General features: G+C 60.8%; 1 protein-coding gene across 2 annotated transcripts; it reads left to right on the top strand.

Moving 5' to 3' along the window:
* Positions 1–2,266: 2,266 nt before the first annotated feature.
* On the top strand, positions 2,267–8,553 carry CBX4 (chromobox 4). Of its 2 annotated transcripts, XM_033182490.1 has the most exons (5): positions 2,267–2,552; positions 2,681–2,724; positions 3,836–3,901; positions 6,019–6,085; positions 6,328–8,553. In XM_033182490.1, exons 1-5 carry the CDS (start codon positions 2,484–2,486, stop codon positions 7,765–7,767), a joined length of 1,686 nt encoding a protein of 561 aa, XP_033038381.1. In that variant the 5' UTR covers positions 2,267–2,483; the 3' UTR covers positions 7,768–8,553. The 2 variants fall into 2 exon arrangements, with proteins under 2 accessions (XP_033038381.1, XP_033038382.1); XM_033182491.1 differs by lacking the exons at positions 2,267–2,552; positions 2,681–2,724; positions 3,836–3,901 and adding an exon at positions 3,931–5,057.
* The last annotated feature ends 5,311 nt before the right edge of the window (positions 8,554–13,864 follow it).

Here is a 13,864-nt window from a genome sequence, read left to right as displayed (position 1 = left end):
GTGAGCGAAGCGGAGTCCGACGCCCCTGGCAGCAGGGAGGCTGCAGCAGCCACTCGGCCTCCCCCGACACCCCCGACCTGGACGCCGCGGAAACACCCATTGCAAACAGATTTTCCAGGGGATTTTCAAGAGGGGGAGGGTACAGTGTCGGGAAGCTCAGCCCCTTCCCGGACAAGGGGACTGGCCGGGACAAAGTTGCTGCAGACCTCCCGATGGTCCTTCGGCTCAGACGGCCGGGGCGGCGTGGACGGGTGACTGCCACCTATAGCGCTTCTCGCGCCAGCCTCGCGACCCCTCTCCTTCCACAGTGGAGCTGTCCCGCGCGACAGTTCTTCGCCCTGGGCAAGAATGCCAGGAAAAAGCCAAACACCGCAGGAGAAAAATATTTTCCTGTACACCCACCCAGCTTTTATAAACCCTGAGAGCCGGCCCCCGCCCCCTGCAACTAGTTAGGGCAACCAGGCAGGCGTCGCGCCACCTTGCTTGCTCCCCCCGCACCCCAACACTCAGGGAATCCTAGGTTTGCACCTCAAGCTCGTTAGAGATCAGTCGCAAACCCAACACCTCTACTGCCACCAGAAGACAACCTTCACCCCTGCACCCCTGGGGAGAGGCCACGTGGGTCTCCGTGGGCAGGAGCCGCCGGGCAGCAGCAGCCTCCGTGGTGCAAGAGCTGCAAGGTGATAATGAAATGGAGTCCACGTGTGCGTTCAACACCAGACCGTCTTCAGGCTTCTCAGGGATTCCTGGGCGAACACGAGCCCCGCGCAGGCTCCTCCCTCCCCTGCTCGCCCAAGCCTCCGCTCGGTCCCCAACAGACAGCCGGGTCGTGTGTCAGGGCGGTGGTGGAGACCCGGATGGCTCTTTGCCCGCCCCCATCCCTCGCTCCACACTCGCTCGGCTTTTGCTCTTTTTCTTTCTCCGCGGACGCTCAGCCAAGGGATTGCGCAAGCTTCCTGCTCGCGGTCCTTCAAGAGCCCGTAGCCGGGGCCCAGACACACCCCAGGTCAGGCGCGCCCCTGCCGCTGCCCCTCGGGCCGCCCTGTCTCCTCCCAGGTCCCCCCACCCCGACCCCACGGAGCTCGCGGGCCCTCGGCGGCGCCCTCGGTAGGCCGCATGGGGCGCAGCAGCTCCACCAGCCGGACGCAGGAGCCGTGCGCAGGAACGCGCCGTCTCGCCGCCGGAGGTGCCAAACTTCACACTCGCGGCTGCTCGGCCGCGTCAGTCCAGAGGGCCTTGGCTTGGCCGCCTGTCGGGAACAAGGGTCCGCGGACACATGGCGAATGCGTGGCTCCTCGGCCATTCCGTTCATCTCCCCTTTGCGCTGCCCGTTCGTCCCCCGTTCAGCCTCAATCTCTTCCCGGCCCTCCGAGGTCCCTCTTTCCAGGCCTTTCCCTGGACCCCACGAAGTCCCCTTGGGCCCCCAAGCGGCCCTCGGCCTCCCGCGCCCGTTCTCTCTGCCTCCTGTGCCTCTCGCCTAGCTTGACTCTGGAGGCAGATAGAAATAGGACATCTCGCCCCGTCAATAAAGAGGACCAAGTGTAAATTCGGAGCCGTTGAGGATCGAGGTGGGATCGTATTTGGAGTCCTTTCTGCTGAGGTTCTTGGGCGCCAGGGTGCCGGAGCTGGCTGCTCCTCGGTCCCGTTCCTCGTGCGTTCTTCAAGCTCTCCTTGGCACCCAGTCCTCGGCCTTCTCCCCGCCCTGTCCCTTTCCCTCCTCGCGCTCCGAAATGCCCGGAGCCTGGAGGCGAGGCGGGGCCCGCAGGAGGGCGCGAGCTGCCCCTGCCCCATTCCGCCCCCTGCTGGCGGGGCCCGAGCGTCCCGGGCCGCTGGTGACGCAATTCGGTGCAACTGGGAGCGGCGGCGGATGCTTCCGTGGCCCCCAGCAGGGGTCCCGGGGCCGTGAACACTGAGAACGCGCCGCGAGGGCGAGGCCCGGGCACCAGGCCGCGGGCGAGGGGTCGCTGCCGAGACCCTCCCGGGCTGTCAAGCTCTCCGCCCGCCTCCGCCCCGGCGGACACACCTCTCCTTCCCGGTCCCGCTCCCTCTCTGCAGCCTCCCTCTCCCAGGCTCGCCGATCCCTCCCCCTGCACCTCCCCGGCGCCCTCCCCTCTGCGTCCCCCACCCGCGCCCTTTCCTCCTCCCCCCGCCGCCCAGGCCCGGGGCCTCCGGTAGGCCCGGCTGCGCCAATCCGCGCAGCGGCCCGCCCCCTGACGCCGAGCTGGGCCCGGCGAGGCCCCGCCCGCTGACGTCCGGGATTTGCATGAGTTCTTGTGCAGCCGCGGCCCGGGCTCAGTTGTCTGAGCGAGCGCGAGCCGGGAGCCGGGGCGGGCGCGGGCAGCGGCGGGCCGGCCGGGGTGTGCGGGGCGAGCGGCGGCGGCGGCGGGGGCGCTTCGGCCGGGGCGGCAGCTGGGCGCCGGCGGGAGCTAGCAGCGTCTGCAGCCGCGCCGGCCGCCCGCGCCCCGGCGCGCTGCGGCTCGGCCATGGAGCTGCCAGCTGTTGGCGAGCACGTCTTCGCTGTGGAGAGCATCGAGAAGAAGCGGATCCGCAAGGTAGGGCGGCGCGGGGGCGGCGAGCGGCGGCCTGAGCGGCCCGCGAGAAGGCGGGGAGGGGGTGGGGAGGCTGCGGGCCGGGCCGGGGATCCCGCGGAAGCTGATGGAGTGCTGTCTCTTCCCCCCAGGGCAGAGTGGAGTATCTGGTGAAATGGAGAGGCTGGTCGCCCAAGTAAGTCGCGGCGGAGGGCGGGGGCCCGGGGCCGAGGCGCGGGGCTCGGGGCCGCGGACCCGCCGAGCTGCTAGGGGGGGTGGGGGGAGCGGACGGGAGGCGGGGTGGAGGTGGGGTGGAGGGAGGAGGGGGTGGGGAAGTCGGTGGCAGGCACTGGGGAAGCCGAGCCGCCGAGCCCGAGCCCGGCGCCCTGTGTTGTGCTCCGCTCTCCGGGAAATGCCATCACTAATTTATGCACTAAAAGGAGCCGGAGGAGCTGGAGAGACGCGGGGCCGAGCCGGGGAGGCCGGCGGAGGGAGGGAGGGCTCAGGCACTGACTGATGTGCAGCAGAAAATGGCTCCTTTCCCCTTTCCCTCCACCGAACGGCTCCATATTGCAAAACCAAAAAAAAAAAAAAATTAAAAAGCGACGAAAATGCAATTGTGTGCCTTCTCCCTCCTAGTGGTGCAGGGAGGGGAAGAAGAAAGGCAGAAAATGTTGGGAACTGTCACTGCAGCGCTTTTGGTGGAGAATTTTTTTTCTTTAATTTGAAATGCGAAGGCACCGGATGGAGATAGACGCGCAGGCACACGCACACTCACACACACACACGGAGGCATATTTTTGTGTTGCTGAGTATTTGGGGTTTGCTTGCCCGTGACAGCAGGCTCCTGGGCCACGAGGGGGTGTGGGGGGGCGCTTGGCTGTTGGCGATCGGATTAGGGGTCAAATGGAGAACGACTGAAGCCCTCGCGGGGACTCGGGGCTGGGGAGAGGAGGGGGACTGCGACTCTGCATTTCGGCTGCTTTGCACGCAGGGTTCCTGGTTAGCAAAGTGGCTTTGGAACATGTCGCAGTAACATGCTTAAAATTCTTGACAACTGCAAAATAAACTGCTAGTTTCATTTTCCTTACCCCTCTCCTTTCTTCCTACCCTTGCGTGTTTATTTGAGGGGGACAGTGTATCAGGGATTATGTCAGGCCTGCAGAAATCTACCCTCCACATCCACAGCTAAATGTTCATAAAGACGGAGTAGGGCTTTATGGCACTCCCCACCTGGAGGCCTCGGCAAAGCTGGCTTTTTTTTTTTTTCTTTTAACACCGTGTCCCCCTCCCTTTTCCCTTGCAAGATATAACACGTGGGAACCGGAGGAGAACATCCTGGACCCCAGGCTGCTGATCGCCTTCCAGAACAGGTGAGCGTCCCCCACGCAGCCACCGCCTGCCACCCGTGACCGTATATGGGAATGGCAAATGGGGCGACGCAGCACTAGGAAAGGGGCGGGTAGGGAGTTGGTGGGAGCCCCCTCCCTAACCGGCCTGGATGGGCACGCTGCGGCCCCAGCTCCTCGAACCAGCGTCCTTGGCGGTTGCTGCAGCTTGGGGTGGGGGCGGGGCAGGGCCAGGGAAGGCCAGGCTTGGGTTTTGGGGGAACTTTGGGAAGGGTGTGTGTGGGTGGCCCTGCAGCTGCCCGGAGAACTTGGGGCTGTGCCTGGTTCCCCAGGGGCCCCTCCTGTTGCAACCTGGGAGCCCCACCCTCGGAGCCTAGGTGTTGCTGTCCTGCAGCCACTGGCCGCTTGGCACCAGCACCTCGCGGTGCAGCTCTGAGGGAGCTGGCATTGTGAAACCGCCTGGACGTCATGGAACTGAACTTAACCTGTTGGCGGCTGGAGAAAAGTTGACATGGCCTTCAAAGTGCACCCACACACCCCAGGGAATTGAAGCTTGGTCAGGAGTAGATTCCATAGGGTGCTGGGTTGCCCCCCACCCTGACCCCACTGGGCTGTTTGGCAGGGCAGGGCCACCCACCCTCAAGGCAAGGGCGCTTGACCCAAGAGCCTAGGGTGGGCGCTGCCCGGTGGCGGAGGGTGGCTGCTTCTGGGGACTCACCCTCGTGCGCACGGTTGCTTGTCACGCCGCAGCTGCTGCAGCTGGGTTCCTTGCCGGTGGCTGTGGTTCTCTGTTTCGGAGAGGGTAGAAGGGGGAAGGGCGAGGAGGGGAGGAGCAGCCGGGGCCCTTGGAGCTCGGCCACCCCGCTGCCTTCCATCTCTCCTCCCCCTTTTATTTTGCACTATTTCCTGTGGCGCGTTTGGCGCTAAAACTGTAAACTGTAGACCCTCTGAGCTAGCCACCGGCCGGGCAGGGAAGTTGCCCTCCTGCAGTGCAGGGGGGCGCAGAGCCGGGATCCTGCCCCATTCCACCTGGGAGTTCACCACCCTGTAACCATGTCAGCAGCTGATGCCACGTTGCATAATGGGCCCCTGAAGAATTAAAACACAGGCTGTTGCAATGCCACGCAACTTCAGAGTCAGGCCCTGGCCCCCACCCTGGGGCATGTCAGAACTCCCCAGGGTTAGTCCAAAGGGGCATGGGGGTGGTGGCTAGAGTCTGTGAAGAACCCGTTTCTGGCCCAGGAATGGGCTGCAACTTTGGCAAACACTAGAGAGGCATCCCACTCTTCTGTGGAGGGCTGGGTAGTGCCTGGGAAGATCCAGCCCCCAGCGGTAGATCACCCTTAGGCTGGCCTGAAGGCAGGAGCCTGGTGGCTGTAGTGACCGGTGCTTCCGCCCATGGGCTTTATTAATAATTTGGAAATGGAGGCAGCCAGGAGCCAGACTCCAACGAGGAGGTGGTGCTTCTCCTAGCTGCTCTGGCCACGCCCACCTGCTCAGCTGGGAGGAGCCCAGGGTTCACCAGGTGGCTACAAACCTGGCCAGACCCTGGCCTTGGTGGCCTGCCCCCGCCCCCAGCCCCTAATTGGCTCATTTGCCGCTGTGTAAACAAGGGCGCAGCCCCTCCCCCTGTTTAGTGCCTGGCCTTTAAGAAAGAACCCTCCCTTCTGCCGGAGGCACTCGTTATCGGAATCTTAATGAGGTCATTAGCATCCCGCGCTTCTGACGGGAGGGATGAGGTCGGCGCACACCTCGCTTGGGCTGGTTTGTCTTCCCTGGACCCCAGTGTTGACTCCTCTTGGCACAGAGCCACAGGTCCAAGGCTGCGGGCATGAGTGCCAGAGGTGCAGCCCTAAGCTTCTGCCTCCTGAGCACAGAGGTGGGGCTTGGGGTGTGCTGAGTCAGGTGTGGGCATCAAAGTGGGGGAGCCCTTCGCCCAGGACCTCTTGGGCAGAGGAGGGTTGGTGCGAAGGTTGAGGGCACTGAGGACTGACCCGCCCTAAGCTCTTCATTCCTCTGTGTCCTGCCAGCCCTACCAGATGCTCTTTGAAAGTGGGGGGCCATCACCGAAGATTCCGGAATTAGCGGGGAGGGGGTGACCCAGAGGCTAACAGCACTGCCCTCTGTTCCCTCCCCCCCAGGGAACGGCAGGAGCAGCTGATGGGATATCGGAAGAGAGGGCCGAAGCCCAAACCGCTGGTGGTGCAGGTGAATACACGTGGCCGCCCCCGGGCACCCCCTTGACGTCCACCAGAGCTGCCTCCAGGCCCGGGGATGGGGGGGTGGTTCCTCCCAGCACCCCAACCCTGCTTCCTTTCTACTAGACCTCCCATCTCCGGCCCCCCATGAGGCAGCTGCGGACCTGGTGAGGGCTGGGACACTCCAGAAACTCCCGGCATGCGGTGGGGCCGGCTTCCTCCCTCCTCTCACCCCTGCACCCGTTCCCTCAGGTGCCTACCTTTGCCCGTCGTTCCAATGTCCTGACCGGACTCCAGGACTCCTCCACTGACAACCGTGCCAAGCTGGATCTGGGCGCGCAGGGGAAGGGCCAGGGGCATCAGTACGAGCTCAACAGCAAGAAGCACCACCAGTACCAGCCACACAGCAAGGAGCGGGCGGGCAAGCCCCCGCCGCCGGGCAAGAGCGGCAAGTACTACTACCAGCTCAACAGCAAGAAGCACCACCCCTACCAGCCCGACCCCAAAATGTACGACCTGCAGTACCAGGGCGGCCACAAGGAGGCGCCCAGCCCCACCTGCCCGGACCTGGGGGCCAAGAGCCACCCGCCCGACAAGTGGGCGCAAGGCGCGGGGGCCAAGGGCTACCTGGGGGCGGTGAAGCCCCTGGCCGGTGCGGCGGGTGCTCCAGGCAAAGGCTCCGAGAAGGGCCCACCCAACGGAATGATGCCGGCCCCCAAAGAGGCTGTGACGGGCAACGGGATCGGGGGCAAGATGAAGATAGTCAAGAACAAGAACAAGAACGGACGCATCGTGATCGTGATGAGCAAATACATGGAGAACGGCATGCAGGCAGTGAAGATCAAGTCCGGCGAGGTGGCCGAGGGGGAGGCTCGCTCCCCCAGCCACAAGAAGCGGGCGGCCGAAGAGCGCCACCCCTCTGCCGACAGGACTTTTAAAAAGGCGGCAGGCGCAGAAGAGAAGAAGGTGGAGGCGCCGCCCAAGAGGAGGGAGGAGGAGGTGTCCGGGGTTAGCGATCCGCAGCCCCAGGATGCCGGCTCCCGCAAGCTGTCCCCGACCAAGGAGGCCTTTGGAGAGCAGCCCCTGCAGCTCACCACCAAGCCCGACCTGCTGTCCTGGGACCCGGCCCGGAGCACGCATCCGCCCTCCCACCACCCGCACCCGCACCCCCATCACCACCACCACCACCACCACCACCACCACCACACCGTCGGCCTGAATCTCTCCCACGTGCGCAAGCGCTGCCTCTCTGAGACCCACGGTGAGCGCGAGCCCTGCAAGAAGCGGCTGACTGCGCGCAGCATCAGCACCCCCACCTGCCTGGGGGGCAGCCCAGCCGCCGAGCGCCCAGCCGACCTGCCACCAACCGCCGCCCTCCCGCAGCCCGAGGTCATCCTGCTGGACTCAGACCTGGATGAGCCCATAGACTTGCGCTGCGTCAAGACGCGCAGCGCGGCCGGGGAGCCGCCCAGCTCCCTCCAGGTGAAGCCCGAGACACCCGCGTCAGCGGCGGTGGCGGCCGTGGCGGTGGCAGCGGCGCCCACCACGGCGGCGGAGAAGCCTCCAGCCGAGGCCCAGGACGAACCTGCAGAGTCGCTGAGCGAGTTCAAGCCCTTCTTTGGGAATATAATTATCACCGACGTCACCGCGAACTGCCTCACCGTTACTTTCAAGGAGTACGTGACCGTGTAGCTGGAGGGCGTCGGAAGGGGAAGCGCCATTCCCGCGGGGGGCCGGGGGGCTGAGCACCTGGGGCCTCGGGGCGGACTCCCCTCTCGCCAACCCGCCAACCTCGAGAGACCCGGGCTGGCCCCCAGGGTGAGGACGCCCGGAGCGGAGGTAACCATGTTCTCCCTGCGGCGGCTGTCAGACTCGGGCAGAGGCCCGTTCCACGCGGTGCCGGTGGGGCTCGCCCTCTCCTGCCCTTCCCTGCTGGAGATGGACCCCCGGAACTAACAGGGCAGCTCTGCGCCCGGCCTCAGAGTTCTAGTATTATATTTTAACCGTGCTAACTTGTCAAGTGCTGACTCTACTCCCGTTTGTACGTGGTGTTATTATTGAAATGTATTGTTTGAGCTCAAAAGGCCCGACCACCCCTCTTGGGCTGCTATATATATATTTATTTGTAGGTATTTATATATTGAAATATAAAAACCTAGATTTATGGAGTTTCCTCTAGATCATGTTATATTCTATATCAAACAAACTATTTTCTTTTGACCTTTTTTCCCCTCCATCCAGTATTTCGGTTGACTTCATTTTCTCCCCTCTTCCCGTTCCAGGAACTGCAATACCAGTAACCTTGGTATATATTTTTTGATACTGTACACATGGATGTGTTGTTTCTATGTGCAAAAAAAAAAAGTTTGTTAAAAGGCTACACGAGCTCTCTAGAAACTGCTGCTACTAGAAATGTCTATAAGCTTCCAACTATTACCTGCTTGAATGTAAATATTAAATGGAGATGTTGAAGGTGCATTTTCGCTGTTTGAGATGAGCTCAGAAGGAACGTCGGAGGCAGGGAGGGGCAGACCCCTCTGGCCACCAACTCCGCCCTCGAGCCCTGTGCTGAACCTTTGCACCAGCAAAGTGGGCTGGTTTTGCGGGCCGCAGCGCCGGCGCAGGAGGGTGACCCCGCTCCCTGGGAAGTCGAGAGGCGCCCGACTGTAAAGGGGAATTCCTGCGGGGGGGTGGGTGTGGGAGCCGTCCCCGCCCCCAGGGCTTTCCAGCGGGCGGTGCCCACTGCACTGGCAAACACTGCGTTCTAGGTAGGGGAGGAGGGGGTGCAGGGGTGGGCGGCGTGGGCACGCGGGCGGGGCTAGTCCCCCTCGCGGCACCCACCGGGCAGCGGCTGACCTTTGGCTCTCCTCCCCTCCAGCCCCCACCCCTGGGGCTCAACACACCCAGGCGCAGGCCCTGGCGGGGCAGGGAGGTTCCTTAATAACCGCGCCCGGTAGGGCAGGTTCCGCGGGGCGGGGACCCCCAGCCTCTCCGCGTCCCCGGCTGGCATCGCCGGCCCCGCCCCACCGAGGAAGCTGCCGAGGCCCTTGCTCTTCGGGCTCTCTCCCCGGAAACCACCAGGCCAGAGGCTCCCACTAGAGGCGCGGCGACCGCGGACGGGGTGGGGGGCGGGGGGCTTCCTGCAAGATGGATGGGAACAGGGAGGAGGGCGGGCGAGCGAGGCCTGCCACCCCCACTTCCTTAGCGAGGAGAACTGGGACTCCTCACCCTTCTCCCTTGGGGTGGCAAGGCCAGGGCCCTTGGTGTTGCTTGGGAGGAAGGGGTTAAGGGTCCGGAGGGGGCGACGGGACTGGGCCGAGCTCTGGAGTGCGGCTCAGCTGGCCAGGAAGCCGCGACCCGGGAATGCGGCGGCGGTGGCCAGCTTTCTGCAGACGCAGCGATCTTCCTCCTGGTCGAGGTGGCCGCACAGGGCCAGGGAACGCGGGGCTGGGGGCCTGGCAGGCGCGGGGCTGCTCCCGGCCTCCGAAGCCCTTCCCCTGCCCACTTGGGACCAAGGGGCCCGGGCCTGTGCGGGGCGCCAGGGCGGAAGAGGTCAACGTGGTTCAGAGAGGTGGGGGGTGGCGAGGTGGCGAGAGAGCCAGTGTGGGGAAGGCTGGGGAGAGATGAGGGCCAGGAGGGCGGGGAGGCCTGAATGCGGACAGTGTGGCCAGTGTTGGCTGCAGGCCACCAGCGGCTGGACGTGGGGGAGGGGTGCCCAGCAGGGGGGAGGGGAGGGGGAAGGGAAGTTCTTTAAAAAAAAAAGCCGTTAGGAGTTTCTAGCCCTGGCTTTTGTGAGTGGTCCCTCCCACTCCCCCGTCACCCCAGCCCCATTTAGAGTGAGTTACATACTCCCCTCCCCCTCCACGGAATGAATGTCCTTTGCCACCCCTGGAGTGGAAGGAGGGTGATCTTGCTTCTGGCAAACTGCCTGCTGGGCACGAGAATTGGGCCTGTCCTTCACCGGCTGGTACACAAAGGCCCATGCCAGGCATGGACGTAGTCTCCCTGCTTTTCTAGCTGAGGATAACTGAAGACTCAGGATGGGAAGGGAAACGTCTTGTTCAGGCCCGCACAGTTAGTGACCGGAGTGACCCTTAGTCCTTGGTGGTGTGCCCCACCCTGTGGGTGGCTTCTGCCTGGCTGGGTCTGGGGGTGGGAGAGGGGAGGTAGAGGATGGCACTCCCGCAGAGCAGGGATGGAAACCTTCCACTACCATTCCTGGAAAGGCGTGGCCTGCAGGTGGCCTGAGGCCTTCAAAACCAGGCCTGCTAGCAGAGCCCTTGAGTGGAGAAGGGTGGTCCTGGACAGAGCCTGAAGCCTGAGGTCAGAAGGCAGACAATGGGCAGAGGCCATGGGTGGGTCAGGAAGAGCTGCTGGGATATCAGCCTGCTGCCAGACCTAACAGAGTGCCTAAGACCGCCTCTGCCCCTAGAGGGTCCAAGACCCCTTCTGTCCCTAGAGTGTCCAAGACCCCCTCTGTCCCTAGAAGGAAAGGGACATTTACTGACCTTCTGAGACATGCCAGGTGCCACTGGGCTTGTGGCTCTTGTTCAATTCAGTCCTCACAGGGGTTGGGCTTCCCTGTGAGAGGAGAGCCTGCCGTCCTGATAGGCAGACAGCCTGCCCAGGTTCCATGCTCATTCTAGAGCCCAGCTGGCTGCTCCACCACCTGCAGGGAGACACCCCATGGCCACCTGCCCCAGGGCCTCTTAGACACAGGCCTTCCAAGGTGTCAAGGGTTTGGAAATGCTCCAAGGAGGTCAGGGGCCCTGGCACTGGGACAGGAGGGTTTCTCCTCAAAGGGTCTTTGGGGTGGGGAGAGTCCAGCTGCCCCGGTTCTCCTGGGTGTAGACTGCCTCTTCCTAACCCTGGATGTCCCTCAGTGCCCAGCACATCACAAGCAAAGGGGAGTAAAACCTCTCTTTGAGCCCAAGCTCAGGGAAGAGAAGGAAAGCAGGGCACTAGGTCTTAACCTTGCGCACTGGGAAGCCCACATGTCTTTATGTTTTCTCGAAATGAATCTTTCTAATGGGGCTGAGCCTCCAGCATTCAGGCTGGAGTTCACCCAGCGCAGAGAGAGGAGCACTTGTGTATCCACCCCTGAAAAGCGAGCCCTGCCTGCCCCAGCCCCGCCCCAGTCTCTGGTATCCGTGTAGCCTGCCCCTCCCCCAGCCCATTTGCAGAAGAGCCAAGTTCAGCCTTTTAGCATTTGCTCCATCCCTGGATCCCACTGGGGCCAATGGAGAGGAGATCCACAGATCCAGGGTGCTTTGGGGCCAGTGTTGGCAGATTGAGCAAATAAAAATCTAGGGCGCCCAGTGAAATTTGAATTTCAGATGCATGATGCATAATTTTTTAGTGGAAGTATGTCCCATGAAATGTTGGAGACATATTTCGACTTTTTAAAAAAAGGGATGTGTTGTTTATGTACAATTCAGACTTTAGTTGGCCATCCTGGATTTTATCTAGAAGCCCTATTTTGGTCCTGTGTCGTCAACAGGATCAGTCCCTGCCCACAGGGATGTTCTAGTCCAGTAGGAGAGAGAAGGCACAGGAAGCTGAAAGCCACCTGTCCTGCCACTGTGGTTATGATACTGCATGTTGTCAGGCATAGAACATGCTGGATGACTGCATGGCGCTAGGGTCCTCACCTGGTGTTTAGTGGGGGCTGGGTAGGGGTTCTCGGGTTCTCTGTGCATATGATACAACCCAGAGAAGTGGCGGAGACCAGAATGGGTCCCTCTGCCATTTGGCTCATGTTGGGCTCCTCCCCCACTCCTGCCAGCACCAAACAGCAAACTTCTAGAACAAACAAGGGAGACTTGGCTGGTGCACCAACTCCCCTCACCAGAGAACCTTTACCTGCCCACAACTCCATTTCTTGGTTACCTTAACGGGTGAGCCAAGATAGTGAAGATGAATTGGGTCAGGAGAGAACCTTGAGCACTCCTGGAAAACCCCCTAAGTAAACACACAGGTTGTCTTTTCACCAGGGAACAGTAAACATCTTGTGTCAGATCTAAATGCCTTCTAACGATTTCTGGCCTGGAGTCTTAGTTTGACTAAGGTATGGACACGCAGTCATATTTACCTCTAAAGAACTCTCCTGACCCCTCTCCCCCTCTCTAAAGCTCTCTGCCTTCTTCCCTCAGTTCCTGCTGGGGGGGATTATCTGTGGATCTGAGACCTCAGCCTCAGCCTCCCCAACTTTATCCTGGATCCCTAAGAGTGACATTGGGACAGGAGAGAGTTAGGACGAGCCGCAAATTGGCAAGCCTGCACTTGTACAAAATTAAATCTTCTTTCTTCTCCAAATAAGCGTATTCTCTGGTTCTGTGTTCTGGTGGCTGCTCCTCTAAGAAGGTGACTGCTGGGCGGAGGAAATCCTACTGAAGGTTGTTATTCTTGGACACAAGTGTCTACTTCCTGCAGTCACCACACCCCCAACTCCCTCCTCCTGCTCCTCTCTTCCCTTTGCAGTAAATGATAACAGCTAACATTGATTGAGCTTACTATGTGCCAGGCACTTTAGGGGGATTATCTCATTCAATCCTCACATCTGGTGAGGTGGGGAATGTCATTGTCCTTATCTCACAGGTGGCAATATGGAGGCTTGAGTAACCTGCCCAAGGTCAAACAGTCGGTCAATGAGGAAAGAAGGATTTAGAGCTAGTATCATCTGCCTCCCAGGTCCTGCTCCCAATTTCCAGGGTTCTGTGAGTCCTTCAGGGGCCAGTTCAGGCCCCATCCCCTCCCTGAGGTTGTTCTAGATTATTCCAGCCTTTACCAGGGCCTGCTCTGCTGAATTATTGACATATTCACTGTTTACTGCCTCCCACCCCCGCCCACTACTCATTGTCAATCAATTGCACATTGCAGCACACATGTGTGCATGGGCCTGGATTCTCCAACTAGACAGAGACTGGAGTTCCTGAAAGGAAAATAGTGTGTCTTGGGTGTCTTCTCCACTCCCTCAGCTCCTGCACAGTTCTTAAATAGAAACCTCAGAATCTGATGCCTTGTGTGTGTCTGTATGGAACTGTGTGAGTGTGTGTGTGTGTGTGTGTGTGTGTCTGTGAGAGAGAGAGACTGGGGCTTTCAGGCAGGGAAGCCAGTTCCTGCTCTGCAAGCCATTAACATCACCCACAAACCAAGGGCCCAGGGCTGCCCCGAGGAGCTGCAGCATTCAGGAGACTCATCTCCCCCCAGCCCAGAGGCTGTTCCCTCTCTCCCCATCATGGGCAGAGCAGACATGTGCACACTCAGCTGCTCTGGGGTCCTGCTGCCCCCTGGCTCTCCACCTGATCCATTTGTGAGAATTTCAGGAGACTCCAGGTAATTATGTAGTAATTGAATTTGGGGAAACAGACCCTAAGGATAATCCTGGAGTAAGTTCCAGAAGGCTCATGGTTGAATTTCTGTATTTAGCCTAGTGGTACATGTTATACATTTCTTTTTCTTTTCTTTTCTTTCTTTCTTTTTTTTTTTTTTTTGAGATGGAGTTTCACTCTTGTTGCCCAGGCTGGAGTGCAATGGCGTGATCTCGGCTCACTGCAACCTCCACCTCCCGGGTTCAAGCAATTCTCCTGCCTCAGCCTCCCGAGTAACTAGGATTACAGGCACCCATCATCATGCCCGGATAATTTTTGCATTTTTAGTAGAGATAAGGTTTTGCCATGTTGGTCAGACTAGTCTCAAGCTCCTGAGCTCAATTGATCCACAAGCCTCAGCCTCCCAAAGTGGTGGGATTCCAGGCATGAGCCATTGCACCTGGACACACGTTATATGT

This window comes from Trachypithecus francoisi, unplaced genomic scaffold (genome assembly GCF_009764315.1).
Source record: "Trachypithecus francoisi isolate TF-2019V2 unplaced genomic scaffold, Tfra_2.0 Lachesis_group20, whole genome shotgun sequence".
Classification (NCBI taxonomy): domain Eukaryota; kingdom Metazoa; phylum Chordata; class Mammalia; order Primates; family Cercopithecidae; genus Trachypithecus; species Trachypithecus francoisi.
Note: the sequence above shows the minus strand (reverse complement) of the source record. Positions and strands in the feature narration are given on the sequence as shown.

Bases quoted from the DNA above. Each gene is read 5' to 3' on its own strand.
- CBX4 (XM_033182490.1), top strand. From the start codon at position 2,484: ATGGAGCTGCCAGCTGTTGGCGAGCACGTCTTCGCTGTGGAGAGCATC. The intron at 3,902-6,018 runs GTGAGCGTCCCC...CCTCCCCCCCAG, and splicing joins CTGATCGCCTTCCAGAACAG to GGAACGGCAGGAGCAGCTGA. The intron at 6,086-6,327 runs GTGAATACACGT...CCGTTCCCTCAG, and splicing joins CCAAACCGCTGGTGGTGCAG to GTGCCTACCTTTGCCCGTCG.